The 17852-nt window shown below is 39.6% G+C and overlaps 1 protein-coding gene across 1 annotated transcript in view; it reads left to right on the forward strand.

Moving 5' to 3' along the window:
* STX7 (syntaxin 7) overlaps positions 1-17852 on the forward strand; it is a 45083-nt gene that overhangs the window by 17528 nt on the left and 9703 nt on the right. The window contains exons 3-5 of the mRNA XM_046005855.1: positions 14084-14153; positions 16880-16973; positions 17671-17808. Of these exons, the coding sequence (XP_045861811.1) occupies positions 14084-14153; positions 16880-16973; positions 17671-17808 (302 nt within the window). The remainder of the gene's footprint in view (positions 1-14083; positions 14154-16879; positions 16974-17670; positions 17809-17852) is intronic.

The following is a 17852-nucleotide window of genomic DNA, read 5'->3' on the forward strand; positions in this document are numbered from 1 at the left end:
GTGGGGAATAACAAGTACAAGGGCCCTGCGGTGGGAGCAGGACTAAGGGAATGATGAAGAGGTCAGTGTGCACAGAGAAGGGAGAGTAGGAGCTGTGGTTGGGTTGGTGAGGCCTTGTGGGCCACTGTAAGAAGTTGGATTTTTCATTCCAGGTAGAACAAAGGTTTAGCATTTAAATAAATGGAGTGTGGAAACAGATCTGAGAATTTTATCACGCAGCCAGCATCACACTTTGTTTGATCTGTGTAGAACTCAGAGGGATGCATTTGTGGAGTCAGGATAAGTTGTGAGTTCCCCAACTTTTAAACACATAGTCATAGGATAAAATGTCCACGAACAGAGGTTAGATTAAATACTGCACAGCACATTGATCTAATAGAGGTGGCACAGTGTTGGGCTCACGCAGAGTTCCGGGTTTGTCAAGTGGTTAAGGTAAATGGAGGGAGGGGCTGGAGGAGGACATGTGCTAGAGAGTGAATATGATGATTGACCATAGAGCTTGAGTTGGGTGAGGAGATGATTGAAGACATGGAGGACAGGGAGGCTGTGTGAGTGACAGTGGCAAAATGACAGGACCAAAGGATGGAAGGTTCTGGTAGGTCAGAGGCCTGTTGTTGGAACCAAGGGCCCAGTGGGAGTGAGCATGACATACCGGAGGTGGTGGGTTGTAAATAGTGTGCATGAGAGGAAGGTGATGGAAAAGTTAGTTACTGGCACTGAGCAAGCATTTGATAGGATCTTGAAGAGTGTGACTAAGGTGGATGGAGGACCAGATCTTTGGGGTGGAGCATGCAAAGAACTGAGGCCAGGCTGGTGGAAGGATCATCAACATGTATGTTGAAATCACAGAGATCTGAGGCAGGAGTCAGGAGTGACCAGGAAGCAGGAGCTACATCAGCGGGTGAGGGGGCGTGGCCAGGAACACAAAGTGATCTCAGCTGTAATGGGTAGTGGTGACAGGGTCCTCGAGGTTTTGTTTGTGTCCATTCTTTCTTGTATTCCTTGTCACTAGTCTTCCCTTCTGAATTTGCCTTTCTCTTTCTTTCCTGAGTTCAAGTTTCTACTTCCCCAGCGCCTACTATCTAGCCATCTCATCTATGAGTTCTTTTGTGCCCTAGCTTTAAAACTGCAATGGTCTCATTGGGCTTAAAAAACAAAACAAAACTGTGGTGCTATTTTGGACTATAATTTTCACCCTGTCCACTTTGTGGCCACATTTTTTCCTGCTGTGTTTTCTCGAAGGGAATTTTGCCATTCTTTTCCACAAGTGTTATGGTCTTTTTTCTGGTTGCTATATCTGTTCTTTTTGTTATTCAACGGAATGAGTTTGGTTTTCCTAGCAGGGGAGTCCTGTGAGGGGAAGAGTGCTGAGTCACTCCGCTCAGGTGCTCATTTCTGTCTGTCTTGTCCTGAGGCCCTGCTTCTTTCCCCCTTTGCCTCTCAAAACCCAGTCTTGTGTGGAAGGTCCTCCCCCTCCGGTCCTCATAGCCCTGCATCACTCTCTTGGTCCCAAGACACACAGCTACCTTTCTGTAAGGCATCTGCCTGCTCTTAGGGAAAGATGGTACTTTCAGAAGTCAGCAGCCTAGGGGTCCCAAGCAAGACCCCCCACCTCCTTCTTCCTCCTTCCCCAGGAGGGTGTCCAGTTCCTTTCAGCCCTGCTCTTAGTCCCACTTAGGGCGTGATCATCCTCTTCTGGACATGGACACTTGCTGCCTACATCTTGGAGCTCTGCCTCCTTTCCACCACTCTGCAGCGCCCCTTACTCCCTACCCTACCCGTACAGCTTCCCACTCAGGAGCTGCTCTTTTCTGTTGCTTTTGGCCACATGTATATGTTTTTTAGACGTTTTTGTTGTCCTCATTTCTCTGAAAACAAAACTTCTGTGAGTTTTCTCCCCCTCCCCCTACTTTGTTCTCTGTGACTTCAGGAGGGAAGATTCAGAAACAGACTTACACCATGTCCCTGTAGGCAACAGAAATCTATGTTCAATCCATTAGTTAGAGTAGCAGTGTCTTGGTAGATGGAAATGATCAGAAATTAGGAGTGAGGTGACAGTTTGGAAATTGCTGCCATAGAAACTGGAGGTGAACTTCATGACATAGCTAAAACACTGGGGGCTTTTGGAGCAGAAAGAGAATGAATGGGCCATTCGGTGGGTGACAGGAGGGCAGCTTGTCAAAAAGGTGGGCCAGGAGGACCAGGAAGGCTGGATTGCTGGAGGGGCAGGGCTTGGCCACTGGGGAGTCCTTGCCTGGGTTTGCTGCTCAAACAAATCACCTTCTCAAGGGGCTGCATCCGCCTTCAGGCCTTCGTTACTTCTGAGTCTAGACTCCCTCGAAGTAGTAGGTAAACTGAGTAGATCCATTTGATAAAATGTTAGCACTGAATATCTTTGCTAAGAGAGTTTGCAATACTCCAGCCTTCTTAGAAGTCCAGAGTACAGTTTACATACAGTTTTCAAATGGCTTGAAATTTTTACAAACCGTGCCCTCAGATTTAACTCTTTATGAATCTATAATAGTTTTAAAATACGCTGCATTTCCACTTTGTTCATCTGTATACCTTCCTGCCTTTGAAATATCTGGGAAGAAAACCAATGAGAAACTTAAAAAGAAATGTGTTCAGGGGCGCCTGGGTCACTCCGTGGGTTAAAGCCTCTGCTTTCAGCTCAGGTCATGATCTCAGGGTCCTGGGATCGAGCCCTGCATCGGGCTCTCTGCTCCGCGGGGATCCTGCTTCCTCCTCTCTCTCTGCCTGCCTCTCTGCCTAGTTGTGATTTCTCTCTGTCAAATAAATAAAATATTAAAAAAAAAAAAAAAAAAAGAAATGTGTTCAGTGTTTGAGACCACTTTGTGGAAGAGGCTGTGCTTGCAGGCATGCTGGTTAGTTCTGGAAGGAGAGCTTGGCAAGCCAGTGGGCTTGGCCTCTGGAGGCACAGACTCCCTTGTGGAACCTCAGCTCAAGACTCTCCTTTAGAAGATCTTTTATCTTGCTCTTAGCCCTTTTCCTCTCCACAGTTTGCTTCAGTTCTTTTACCGGCAAAGAAGATAAACTGCCCACCCAGGTCACAAGACAGAGCATGAGATAGGGAGCATGTTGGAAAAATGCCCATAATTATTTTAGTAGCTGTCTTTTAGATTCTCTGGGGGTTTTCCCAGCTAGTGCTTTTTTAGAATTATAATACACTATTCTTGGTTTTTCTTGATATATAATATCGCCCAATTTCACTTGATTTTTTTTTTTCTTAGCACCTTTTCATATTGATACTTTTTTTCAACTCACTGATTTTTTTTAATGATTTATTATACTGTGCATCTTGTACACTGTAATGAACCTAACCTAATGGTTCTACCTCGAATTATGGTAAGCCTACCAGTAACAGTACCTTTTATTCTTAAAGAGTTCTATGCCATTTCAAAATGTTTTCATAGCTATCATCCCCTGTAATACTCCAAATCATCCTTTAAAATGAGTAGAGGGATTGATTGATAGATGAGAAAAGAGGGGAGGCTAAAATGGAATTTGTTTCTTTTCATGTTTCATTGTTTTCTAGTTCATTTTCAGATCTCTCATTTGTAAGTAACTGCTAGATAACTTGTCAGTGTTAGCAACAGCTAACTCTTCGTGTCTGATGATAGAATATAACTGTTTTGTGTCAGCTGATATTTATCTTCATCTCTGCAATTCTGTATCAGAGATTACGAAGTTTCAGTGAATGGCTCACCTTAGTTAGCTAAGATATTAATAAGAATACTCTTTGGGGCCTGGCGGGGGTGGGGGTGGCAAGGCACTGTCACTTAAGTGCCTGACTCTTGATTTTGGCTCAGGTCCTGATCTCATGGTTGTGAGATGAAGCCCCATGTTGGGTTCTACAATGAGCTAGGAGCCTGCTTAAGGTTCTCTCTCTGGCTGCATCCCCTCTCTGCTCATTCACATGTTTGCTCTCTCTTAAAAAAAAAAAAAAAAATATATATATATATATTCTTATTGTTCATTTCTGACTTTCAGGAGAAAGACATAAACTGCTTCACACCATTAGCTCCCATTTATTGAACTCTTTCTTAAAATTTCCAGTATAAGGTGTTTCCATACATTGTTCTTGGTTGAAATTCATAACTGAAAAAGAGGTGATTTTCTTTCCATTTGACTGCTGAGGCAGTGAGAGCTTGGAGAGTGAGTTGCCAGGGGTCAGCAGCTAGGAAGAAGTGAGTTCAGGTTTCCTCGTCGTCAGGCTGTCTGGCTGCAAGGCTGCTTTTGCTGGTCTGCACATTGATACCGTATAATGTGGCTGACACTGAGTGCGAGTCTCAAATTCACCTGCCCAGGGGCTTTCCTAACTATTATTTTGTTTTCTGTAATTGGTTATTACAATTCTGAGTTATTCTGGGGGTTGAGCAGCAGAGATGTTTAGTGTTTAGAAAATAGCCATATTCTGTTCTGTTTTTTGGAGATAATTCTTGGAAGGTTCTGTGTGCCTGGTAGGGCTGGCCCAGGTGCCCCCGCTTGCTGGCCACTCTCCCTGGTCACATCGCATCCTCCTCATACCCCCCAGTGAACTGTGACAGGTTGGAACATCACATAGCCCCTCCCTGTACCAACTTAACGCCTACCTACGATTTTTAGGGCAAGAAAATAGTTTGCCATGCAGCATTTTTCCCTTAAGGAATCCACTAGGTGGCAGCAGAACCCCGTGGACTAGAACGGGTCTTTGTTACTGAAGGTGAGCACTGGAAAGGGGAGTGCTTGATTTTTGAGAAAGTAATAATGCACCAATTGGGGTGTGTAGGAAATAGTGTTCTCTTTATGTTATGAAAAAATGTGATATATTCTTTAAAGTCATCTCTCTAGAAATATAATGGTGCAAATAGTTCAAAATTGCAGGTAATGTAAAAACAATTTGTTCATTGTATTTGTTCACTGAACTTAATCCTACCTCCATGTAGTAGGTGAATTTTTCTTCAGGACACTTTATGGTTATGCAAAGAATTTGTTCCTTAATTTTCATATTTCATGAGTATTTTCTTTAAAGTTAAGCATATGCCGATTAGAATTGAAGATGACTGTCCTATAAATTTACAGTATCCCAGACTAGGTAATGAATGAAGTGAAGCCATAAGGAACCCAACTTGGGAGAAACTAGGAATGCTTATCAGCTTTTTCACCTCACCATCCTGCTTATCATCTGCGTAGAGACCTTATTGTGGCTCCCTTTCTGTAAGCTCATCTCTCCTCAGCATTTTTTAATATGGTTAACTTGGGTATGGCAAAAGATCCTCCGGACCACTGTCCTACTATTTTTATCTGCCAGAAGAAAAAGAACTAAGAGATAGCGAAAAGTTGGAGAGTAGTAAAATAATAGAGGTGTAACAATACAACAGTTACTCTACAAAAATGTTCAGCCAATAGACAAAAGGTAACTGTAATTCTGTTTCTAAATTAAGGTGAAAGGGCAGCATTTGAAATAACCTATCAAGCCAGCACCTGTGATGTACTGATTATGTATTCTTTCTGAAAATTACGGAAATTCAACTCAGTATACATGCCTGGTTGGTGAAAAATTTGCGGCATTGTTAAATATTGTACCACATAGGCTTAGTAACATAGTGAGTACTTCATACTCTGGAGTAACACTGAGTCAGAGTATGTGAATACAAAGTTTTAGTAATTTTGACTAATTTAGGACAGAGTTTGGCCAACTTTTTCTATAAAGAGCCAGATAGTAAATATTTTAGGCTTTGCGGTCACATCTAGTCTCTTGCATATCCTTTTTTGTTTTTTTGTTTGTTTCCCCCTTAATTCTTTAAAAATGTAACAATCATTTTTAGCTGGAAGGCTATACAAGATGTGCCACAATTTGCTGACCCTGTTGTAAAAGGGTAACATCAGTCACGTAAAATGATGTTCATAAGATCTGAAGAAAGGCCAGGCATTTCTTTCCTGATCAGTTTCAGCCAGACTCAAGGATCCTTGTGATCCACTGGTGGGCCATGAAACTTACAGCTCAGTTTTTTAGTCCAAGTTAGCATACACTTATTTGTCTTTTTTGCCTTGGCAAACATATACTTAGATTATGAAATAATCCTTTCAGTGGGTTGGGCCTCTGCCTTCGGCTCGGGTCGTGATCTCGGGGTCCTGGGATCGAGCCCGGCGTCGGGCTCTCTGCTCGGTGGGGAGCCTGCTTCCTCCTCTCTCTCTGCCTGCGTCTCTGCTTACTCGTGATCTCTCTCTGTCAAATAAATAAATCTTTAAAAAAAAATAAAATAAAAAAAATAAAAAATAAAAAGTCTGTTACTGGGGTGCCTGGGAGGTTCAGAAGGTTAAGCATCTGCCTTTGGCTCAGGTCGTGATCCCAGAGTCCTGGGATCCAGCCACATTGGGCTCCCAGCTCAGCATGGAGTCTGCTTCTCCCTCTGCCTCTCCCCCTGCTTGTCCTCTCTCTGTCTCACTCTCTCTCAAATAAATAAATTAAATCTCTAAAAAAACCACATAAATAAATACTTTTAGCCCTTATAGTACACTGAAAAATATTGGTTTGAAAACTCAGAAATCTACATTTTTTATCCTGATTTTTCTACTAAGTAACTGATTTCTTGGATAAGTCAGTTATTCGGTCTGGTTCTCAACTTTTTGTTTATAAAATAGGATCGAATGAATGCCATATGATATTTCTTCTAAACTTGATTCAGTAATTTCAGATTTATATTTTCATAGGCCCTTTGTCAGATACCTTTAAATGAGCCACAAGTTTAGAGCTATAGAAATTAAAGGAACACGGTTGAATCAGTGTTGATGTACAAAACCTCTCCCACTGTGCCAGATACATAATGGATGCTCAGTAAATGTTTGCTGAATGAATGAATAGTTGAGCACAATTACGTTTCTTAACTCTATTCTTACATATGTGTTTTATGTTAGGAATACTAACCTTATATAAGGTTTGATCTTTCTGATAAATGCCCTTTGGTGGTTCAGCTTTTAAAATACCCACTGAGTGTCAACAACTCAATGGGTTCTAGAGATACAAAAATGAGTAAGACTAGTTTTTGCCTTTAATAAGGAGTTTACTTTCAAGTCAGGGAGCTAAGTAATTTAATTGTTTCAACTTATATGATAATATGGTATTAGAGATTTGAATTGCCAAGCTCAAGTGTCCTGTTTCTTAACACTTCGAAGCTATTCCAAATACCACCTCCATTTAGGCTTTCTGGGTTGCCCTCCAGTAGAAGACCTTTTCATCATTGGAGACCAATGATGCTCCTTAAGGGAAGGTAACTGGAGGATCCTGCTTCCTCTTTTGCTTATGTGAGGTGTTTTCCTTTCCTTTTATTTTTTAGGTAAATATAGGAGGCCTTATTTTACTTACATTTTCATGAGAAAGCATTCATGGAAAGCATCTAGCACTCAGTTATATGCATCAATTAGGTAATAACATAATGGGAACATTCCTAGTAAACATCATTCTGTTAAGATACTGTGTTATCAAAAGGGTTGTTTCAGAGTGACAAGGTCATCAGCTAAAGCATTTCTCTTGTGAGGAATTTCAACATCTATGCGATCTAAACGGCAATGGCTAAGTCTAGCTTTTGTTTATAACTAGCTTGTTAAAGAGTCTCCCTTTGTGATTGCTACTAGGTCTGTTACTATTCATCACCTATATTACTCCTAGTGGAGATAAGCAAAATGTAGAGCCTCTTAGAACAGTTGTGTTGCTTTAACAACCAGGTTTTTTTCCTCCTGAGACTGGATCTGTGATGATCCTTCTCAGTGGTCATGATATTATAACCAAGATGATCTGGATATAATTAAGAATTCTAGGTATTAGGTGGTCAAAAATAAATACCCATTATACTTCATGCCTTTTGTTTTCCACTGTGTGTGTGTGTGTGTGTGTGTGTGTATTATGTTAGCCTTAAAAAAAAAAAATCCCCTGCCTAACATTGTACTCCTATCTCAAACCACCAGAAGTCCTCTCCCATTTCCACAAAAGGGGAAAACCAAGGTCTATTCAGTTCCTGCATCCAGCACGAAGTCTTGAGGTTGATTTCCATTCCATTCCTCTGTTTCAGCAAGATTCAATCACATTTCTCCTTAGCCATTGGACCAGAGAGTATGTGTAACCATCCCACACCCTGTGTAAAACATGGGAGGATGTTGGCAGGGGCGGAGACAAACAGTTAACACACCTAAACAGGTACATTGCAGAGCGAGGAAGAAAACATTGGCGGTTAGTTGCCTCTCCGCAGCCAGAAACACAGTCACGGTTCACATTAATAATTTACTCTCCTTTAGTAGCCATTCCATGTCCCTTTTGCCTTCATTCTACACCTTGTCTGTAGAGTAACCTGGACTCTCAAACCTGGGTTGTTGCTTCTGCTCTTGTGCTTAATGATTAAGGATGGCAGCATTAGCAAGTTCTCCCCAGCTAATCTCCAAGGACATGTTCCCACTCCTCTCTCTCACTTGGGTGTGGGTGGGCACAGGCCCACATCCCTTTAACAGATACCTCCATGGATACTGTACTGTTCTGGCTCCATATGGCTACATGGAATCTCAGTTTCTGCTTTGGTAGAAACATGGTTTATAGCCTTCACTTGAATATTGTCTTTAAATTAACCTCCAGGCATGGAAGGAAATTTGCAAATGGATAATTGAGTGTGAATGTGAAATGTTTGTTTTCACTTTCACCACTTAGTTCCCAAATCTAGTTTTCTTCCTAGCTCAGGGTAAAACAGCACCGTGGAGTGGTTGTTCTTGGAGAGCATAAAGAGCCTCCTGTAGGACAGAGCTTTACCTTCCTGGGATACAATCCCCCGAGTGACACCACAATTGAGTCTCAAATGGGCCAGTAAACATTTTAGAAAGTCCAGCACCTCCTAGATAATGGACTGCTGGCCATCCGGGAAACTCCATTGTCTTTGGAAGATCTGCCCATTTTTTTTTTCTCTGTAAAGCCGGTATCTTAATCAGAAACTCTGATGTGTAAAGTACCATGGTTGTGACTAATGCATGGATTAGGAAGCTGGTGGAAGCATGGGGGAAGGGAGTAGAGGAAGCACAACACAATCCGTAATCACAGTTTCAGTGAACATAAAATTCTGCTTCATTCAGGATTGAAGAAGCATAATTATCTTGTCAGTTGGTGGCTGGCTAATGCTCCCAAGAATGGCACCATATCCCATATTAGCTTTTGGTTGCTTTTGCTACAAATTGGTATATGGCACTGCTAGTAATCTTTATAGTCTAAGTAAGGGGAAGTTGGTGAGCCTGTATGTGGCTTTTATTCCTACACCATAGGTAGTCTACTGTTAACAAACAAGTGCTGTAGGAGTTGGGGCAAGGGACAGGCTGACGTTTACAGAACAAAATACAGAAAGAGATACACCAACAGGATAATACAACACCTAATCTATCTAGTAGGCAACTCAAGGCACTTGGTTATCTAGTACACACCATTGTTTCCTTTTTATACAGGCCTCTGTAGCAAGACTAGAACTATTCCTCAAAATGGTGACATTGGTTGCAGAGAGCATGATCTTGCTTCAGGATTCTAAAGGACCCCTCTGTGTTTTTCTGTTGGGACATGGAACTTGTTTTGTAGAGTATCCTGCTATAACATGGGCCCTGAAGTTGCCATTAGATCAACTGAGCCATTAAAACCAAATATAGAGCTACTCGTGCCCCGACTTGAGCTAGCTAGCAGAATAGCCTTTGCTTTGGAGGAGTTAAAGCCAGAGCTGGCAACCTTTTGGGGCATTCAGTAAAATGGGAGCAGCATAAAGTCTCATGAAGTACTGTTCCCCATTTGTAGTAGAGACTGCAGAGAAAGCAGTTCGTCATTTACTTTGCGGAGGTATGTCAACAGTCCATACAGATTAATGGACTAGGAGGAGACAGGACCCAGTATTTTCATGGAATTTATCTTCTACCTGCTGTCATTCTTAACATCCTTCCTAGGCACCTAAGAGTATATGGTCACTTCTTGCTTTTCAGGTCCTTAAAAGCAAATGGAAACAGTGCATTGGACTACTGTTGTGTTCTGTAGGAGGAGGTGATCAGTATCTTTGAAAACAAAATTGGAGTACAGAGGCAAAGAGTGTATGTAACCCTGAGATAGACTGTGAAGTCTCACTACTCTTCCACCCAGTTGAATATGACCTCTTCCCATGTTCTCTGTTTTTAAGTTAGAGCAGGAAGTGTTTACCAAACCGGCAGGTATATACAAGGTGCTGGAGATTGTGATGGTCTGTTCTAAAAACAGATCACATTTTGGAGATCATTGCAATTGGAGTTAATCTGAATAAGCTTCTGCTAAGCCTTCTCGACTGTGCATTTTCAGGTGGACCAGTTAATGAGAATAGCTCAGCTTGTGGCAGCATTTCTGAGCATTTCCGTAGGATGCTGCCCTTGGTTTACTCAGTGAGACTGCAGAGCCCCTGGGGCTTCTGATTGCTTCTTCCCCCTAAGAGCCTTCACTCAGGGAGTAAGGGTGAGAGCTGGACTTGCTGTGTGTGCCTGTTAAAAATGCTGGGGAGAGGACCACTTGATGGATTTTAGGTTCCCACTGGGCCTGTTGGAAGCAGTTCTATATAATTTCTTTTAATACCTGAACAATTTTACATAGCATTCATACGTTAGAGTTGATTCTGCTTTTTAAAGATCACTAGGCTTGTTGATCTCATTTTTTTGCTATTCATTTATTCAGTGAATAATATTGAAGCCCCTCTTCTTGGCCCATTTTTGTAGTGGCTTGTCTGACTTTTCTGTTATTTCTAGTTCTTCATATGTTATGGATATTGCTTCTTCTTAGGTATGTCTCTACCTTTTGTTTTTAAGGCTTTTGATGGTAATTGTATCTTTACTTATTTCTCTTAAGTTGTACCATTCCGTTATGTGGAAAGTTATCAGTGAAGCTGAATTTCTCATATGTTTATTTGCTTGTTATAAATTTCATGATGACATCTTTTATCCTTTTTGCACTGGACTATTTTGATTTGTAGGAGTTTTCTTTTTCCTATATTTAGGGCTATTAAGCCCTTTGCTCATCATATGCTGCAGATGTTTTCACACACACACACACACACACACACACAATTTATATATATATATATATATATATATATATATATATAAAATATATATCTGTAATACAGATACACATTTGCCTGTAGCAGTAAAAAATTATTTGTGTTGCCAGGTTTAACATATTTTCTTCCATGGCTTTAGTTTTATATCATGCTTAGATAACATTTTATTCCTCACTTCGAGATCATAAAAATATCATAATGATAAATTTGTGTTTATTGTTTCATGTAGTAGTTTAATGGTTTCAACTTTTAATATTTAACTAAATAATTGCTGATTTCTTTTGTTGTATAAGGTATAGTAGTTTTCTGTTTTAATCCTAAGTGGTTAGTCATTTTCCCAATGTCATTTATTGAATTAAGCTGTTTTTTCTCAACTTAATACAACTTTTTTCAATGACAAGAACCCTCTAGAGATGAGATGAGTGCTCACGCTACAGTTTGTCTTATCAACATACTTATTTTTGAAAATAAAAGCTTTAAACTCCTGTAAGGCAGTCCAGAAAAGCCTGTTGAGATTCAGAAGGAAATACGTAACTCATAGCAAGCAGTCCATAAGTTAAACATAGCAAACAACATTGCTCTGCCCTGCAAAAGAAAAATCTCCTACCTCCCTCCAAAAAGGCAAAAAGAAATTATTTTGAAACTAGCCGAATGGTTAACAGTTACTATATGCCATATGATTCCTTTCCAGTATTTTTATTTTTCAGCTTCTACCTGAAAGCACTGTCATTACATCATCCTCAGTGAACAAAGTCATCCTGCATTTGGGATGTAGTCATTCCCTTGATCCCATAAATAAGTAATGACTATTTAAAAACATTTAAGCTGTATAAATAAACCACTTGTTTAACATAAAAAGATTGGTGAGTTAGATCATTTTTCTCTAGTTCTTGGAAATGTGCATATTCTTTACTTTGGAGGTGGATTTTCAGCTTTTACTTGACATTTTATTTGTCTGCACACATGCATATAGCTACAGGACCTCCCCATTTGTGAGAAATAACCTTTTTATAAAGATTGCAGTGTTTATAGAGTTTGGATTGTGAGCTTAGCTTGAATTTTAACTCTTGACTTCTAATTTTAAATATTTAGAACCTACAGAAAAGTGCAGTGCAGACCTTCACCTGGCTCACCAGTTGTTGACATTTTTCATTTTTGTTTTGTATCTCTTTCCAAATTAAAATTTCAAGATCAGGGGCTCCTGGGTGGCTCAGTGGGTTAAAGCGTCTGCCTTTGGCTCAGGTCATGATCCCACGGTCCTGGGCTCGAGCCCCACATCGGGCTCTCTGCTCTGCGGGGAGCCTGCTTCCGAACTCTCTCTCTGCCTGCCTCTCTGCCTAGTTGTGATTTCTCTCTGTCAAATAAATAAAATAAAAATTTTTCAAAATCAAATTCAAGCATCTTTGGTAGCCCCACATTTGTTTTTTAGCATTTTTTCCTTCTGATTTAGAATCCAATCCAAATCCTATATTGCTTTTGGGTATTTTAGTAATTTGGATGGTTTAGTTCTTTAATTTGGAAAGCTCCCCTGCCTTGTCTTTTTTTTTTTCCCTCTTTCATGGCATTGACATTCTTAAACTTTTTTTTTTTTTAATTTATTTGACAGAGAGAGATCACAAGCAGACAGAGAGGCAAGCAGAGAGAGAGAGAGAGAGAGAGGGAAGCAGGCTCCCTGTTGAGCAGAGAGCCCGATGTGGGGCTCGATCCCAGGACCCCGAGATCATGACCTGAGCCGAAGGCAGCGGCTTAACCCACTGAGCCACCCAGGCGCCCCCAGCATTGACATTTTTAAAAGCCCAGACCATTTGTTTTGTAGACTATCCTGTAGTCTAGATTGGTCTGTTTTTTGTCCCCTCATGATTAGATTAAACATTTTGGTTAAACATTTTGGTAAAAAAAAAAAAAATATGTAGATCATATTGTGACTTTCTCATTGCATCTTCTCGGGAAGCTCATCATGCCATTTTGTCTCCTTGGTGTTGCTAAATTTGATTATTTGTTCTGGGGCTCCTGGGTGCCTCAGTCATTTAAACGCAGGGCTCTTGACTTGAGCTTAGGTCATGATCTCAGGGTTGTGAGAGTCAGTCTGTATGCTGGGCATGGAACCTGTTTAAAATTCTCTCTCTCCTTCTCTCCCTATGCACATCGACAAACACACTCCCTCTTTCCTTCTCTCTCTAAAATTAAAAACAAAAAAAATTTGATCATTTGTGTTTTTTTTGAAAGATTTTATTTATTTATTTATTTATTTATTTTAGAGAGAGTGAGCAAACATGGGGAGGGGCAGAGGGAGAGAACAGACTCTATGCTAAACGGGGAGCCCAAGTCTGGGCTCCTTCTTATGACCCTGAGGTCATGACCTGAGCTGAAATCAAGAGTCTGACACTTAACTGACTGAGCCACCCGGGTGCCCTGATCATTTGTTTTAAGCAACAAATTTATCCAAGGTGAAGTTAGTTCTTTTATTAATATCATCCGTGTGGCGATAATTCCAGATTGTGTGAATGTTCAATGGTTTCACATCCTCTGATGACACTTGCCTGGATCCATGATTACATGGCAAATTACAAATAATTGTTTCATCTTTATTATTTCTCCCTTGTTTATTAACAGTCTTTCATTCACTTTGTAATCCACTGACTTATGTAACTTACAATTATTTTCCTCACAGTTTTTAGGCCAGTAGTTATGTGAAGGTTCATGTGCCGTTATAAATGCTCTGAGGAGCTAGGGAGGAAAATAACGTTTTTGGATCATAAATGCAGTTTCACGTGTTTACAACCCCACACAATTTCCTCTTGAAAATTAATTAATCATTGTAACTGGGATTTAAATAAACCACTTAATCTTCACTTTTTTCTCAGTTAACATTTTCTATATTCATCTCTTTGTTTTTTTCTTTTTCTGATTGTCCAATTGCCTGTATTAATTTCTAACTTAATTTCTGTTGCCTTAACATTTATAACAATTACACATTTATCTTTTCATCATAATAGCTGTGGAAATACAGAGGAGTCTGAATCAACTTGGAACACCTCAAGATTCACCTGAACTCCGGCAACAGCTGTAAGTGTTTAATAATTTAAAAAAAAGAAAGAAAGAAAGAAATCACTGTTATATTGCTTTGATGGTCTATAGTGTTATGTTTACTGGAGAAACAATGGAAAGTTAATAAGATTTTTCAGCTTCTTTATTTGTACCAACCTTTTGTGTAGGTTTTTCCCCGTTCCAGGTGGGCAGATATTTTTCTTTATTTTAAAGAGCTGGCTCACTCTAGCAAAGCAGAACTTTGTCAGTTGCCTTTTTTATACTTATTGAATAGGTTGTTTTGATGACTTTTGAAAAATGATATTCTGAGCCTTATGTGATTTTTTTTTTTTTTTTCCCATAGCTAACTGTTGTTTCAGTGACTAGATTTTTATTTGGTTTAGATCTAGGACATAATCAATATGAATGGCTATCTGTAAAAAACTTACACCTAAATCCCTGAATTTCAGAAAGGATTAGCCTTTGTTTACGAAAAAAAAAAAAAAAAAGTTCTAGTTAAGTTATATATGCAGTACATGTTTCAGGAAAATAATATGCTGTTAGAAGAACAGCAGTCATATTTCGTAGTGTTACAGATTTTATAGTGTTTTTACACATTGTCTCTTCTGAATCTTTCTCATTTGGAGTAAAAGACAGATCAAAACAGTTATTTTCGGGGTGCTGGGCTAGCTCAGTCTTCAAGCATCTGTCTTCGGCTCAGGTCATGATCTCAGGGTCCTGGGATGGAGCCCTGTATTGGGCTCCCTGCTCAGCGGTAGTCTGCTTCTCCCTTTGCTTCTCCCTGTGTGATCTCTCTTGTACTCTCTCTCAAATAAGCAACTAAAAATCGTAAAAAATATATATATATTTTTTTCATTTTGTTCAAAGGAAAGTATTTCTCATGGCAGTGTGATGATTTGCCTAACATCATTGTGAACCTGAATCTTAAATCATAATTCAGTGCCATTAAAGCCATATTTCAAGTTATATAGATGTAGCAAGTGATATTCCAAACAACATTAGCTATATAAGGAAAAAATTACAAAGAGAAAGGAATTAAAAGACAGGTGATGGGAATTTATGTTTATATGAAGTACATTTTGAAGAATTTATATTTATGTCTAATTTATACTTTTACTGCAGTGAGAGATATTGGGGTGGTAAAAATGCCACAAGTCTAAATAATAAACCAGCATTTGTTAAACTGAAATGGAATAGAGGGGCACCTGGGTGGTGGCTCAGTCAGTTAAGCATCTTACTCTTGATTTCGGTGCAGTTCATGATCTCAGGGTGGTGAGATCAAGCCCCATGTCAGGCTCCTCACTCGGTATGGAGTCAGCTTCCTTTCCCCTCTTTTGTTCCTCTCCCCCACCCTCCACCTTGTGCACACTTTTCTCTCTCTCAAATAAACCTTTAAAAAAAAAACAAACTAAAATGGAATAGAAACACATAATTCTTAATAGATAAAATAGTTTGCTAAGGTTGGTAGTGGAGATTGTGAGTAGGTAGATATCAGTAAGTCTTTTCAGAAATTTAGCTATCTTACATTTTCTAAAGATTTTAAAAGGCATATTAAAGGTAGGGTAGGCAGAAAATAGATAAAATTAGGTTGTAATTCTTCTTTATCAGTCAAATACAGGTACCTATACTTAAAAATAGTCTTATACAATATCTCATTATTTTAAAGGATCCCAAGTGTGACTAATAAGTGTTTAAAATAAGAGATAATATATTTGAGAAGTACTGATGTTATAATTTGTAAAGCATCACATTAATATAAGCTTTTTTTTTTTAGAGTAAAGTTCTTTAGTTAAAAATCTGACATTTGGGGACACCTGGGTGGCTCAGTTGGTTAGGCATCTGCTTTCGGCTCTGGTCCTGATCCCAGGGTCCTGGGATCAAGTTCCACATCGGGCTCCTTGCTTGGCGAAGAGCCTGCTTCTCCCTCTGCCTACCACTCTCCCGGCTTGTGTTCATGCTCCTTCTCTCTCTGACAAATAAATAAATCTTAAAAAAAAAAAATCCGACTTTTTACTTTATAAGCTAACTAACAAGACATATAGATGCTGATACAATTTACTTCTTACGTTGTGTTCTTTCTCTTTACGGAGAAATGCTATTATTTTTTCCGCAGCAAACTTAAAAAGTAGTAAGTGCATATTAGTATTTATTACCTCTTCCCCTCTTTTTTTGAAGTGTCTGTAAGAATATAAATGTCCAGATCGAGATAAGACTGATAAGCCCTGGTAACTGGATGGTCTCAGGCGATAAATCCTCTTCATTTTTTCAACTGACCTCTCAGTTGTGGGATGCAGACAGAAGGCTCCCACCATCCCACCCCCATAACTAAAACATCAGACATCCCATAGTTTGGCTTTCACTCAAGTCATCTTCCTTTCTAAATGGCTGCCGAGATTTATTTCTCAAAGGCTTGGTTGCTCCCTGCGAGTAAAGAATTTTCCATGTAATATTTGCTCAATATTTATCAAGAAAGAGAATCTGGAATTTTTTTTTTTTTTTTTTTTTTTTTTTTTTTAAAGTAGGCTCCATTCCCAGTCTGGGGCTTGAACTCACAACCCTGAGATTAAGAGTCACATGTTCTACCGACTGAGCTGGTCAGGTGCCCTGAAATTTTTGTTTTCATAGAAAAAATTCAGAGCCAGTCCATAGAATAGTAGTTTTTAGCAAACTATTCGTCAGCTGGCAGAGTTGTAACTTAAAAAAATTTTTGTTCTTTCGCAGTAACATGTGTTTTCTCACTTTAGGCAACAGAAGCAGCAGTATACTAACCAACTTGCCAAGGAAACGGATAAGTACATTAAAGAGTTTGGCTCTCTGCCCACCACCCCCAGTGAACAGGTATCAAGTCTTAAGACACATTGTTGATGTAGTGAATGTGAAAGAAATCACATACATTGTAGGGTCTTTGAACTATTATTCTAGAAAGGAAATTAAGGGAGGAAAACTATATTTGAGATTAGTTCGCAGAACACAAAACTGTATTTAATTGCCCATGTAGTATCCTGTGGTTCAATAAAGCAAAAATTATTTCCATGCAGTTGCCCTGACCCATAATTAAGCAAGTGCTCAGAAAATACTTCCTGAGTAATTGTTTCCTGGCCTTCCAGGGCTGACTCCATGTGACATGCACACTCATTCAAGATGTGAGGTTTCCTAGGGGCGCACATTTATTTCCTTGCTTATTATTTAGCGGAAGTTATTCCTTAGGTAAGAGCACAAGGTTTTATTTTCCTAAAAAGAAAACAAAAAGAACTACTTCAAAATAATGTCAAAGTCATGGCCCAGTTTTTAGGATGAAAATTTGAGGCGAAAGATCCAACATTATGGACCTTTTGCCCCAAGATAGCAAATACACATAGCATTCGAACATGTTGCCAGAGTGTTAAATTGAGATTTAATCAGTAGCGCTCCATAATTGGAGAGTGAGTGAGAATTTCAGAATAAAATGAGGAGCCAACTAGTGGTGAAACAACTTTTGCAAATTCTGTAAAACTTTACAGCTTGATTCTAGTAGGTTTCTCCCCCTTTCCTCTAGCGTCAAAGGAAAATACAGAAGGATCGCTTGGTGGCTGAATTCACAACATCACTGACAAACTTTCAGAAGGTCCAGAGGCAAGCCGCAGAGAAAGAGAAAGAGTTTGTTGCTCGAGTAAGAGCCAGCTCCAGAGTGTCCGTAAGTATTTAACAAGGCATTAGTAAGTAACTATGGTGTTCCCT

The sequence above is a fragment of the Meles meles genome, chromosome 5 (assembly GCF_922984935.1).
Source record: "Meles meles chromosome 5, mMelMel3.1 paternal haplotype, whole genome shotgun sequence".
Taxonomy (NCBI): Eukaryota; Metazoa; Chordata; class Mammalia; order Carnivora; family Mustelidae; genus Meles; species Meles meles.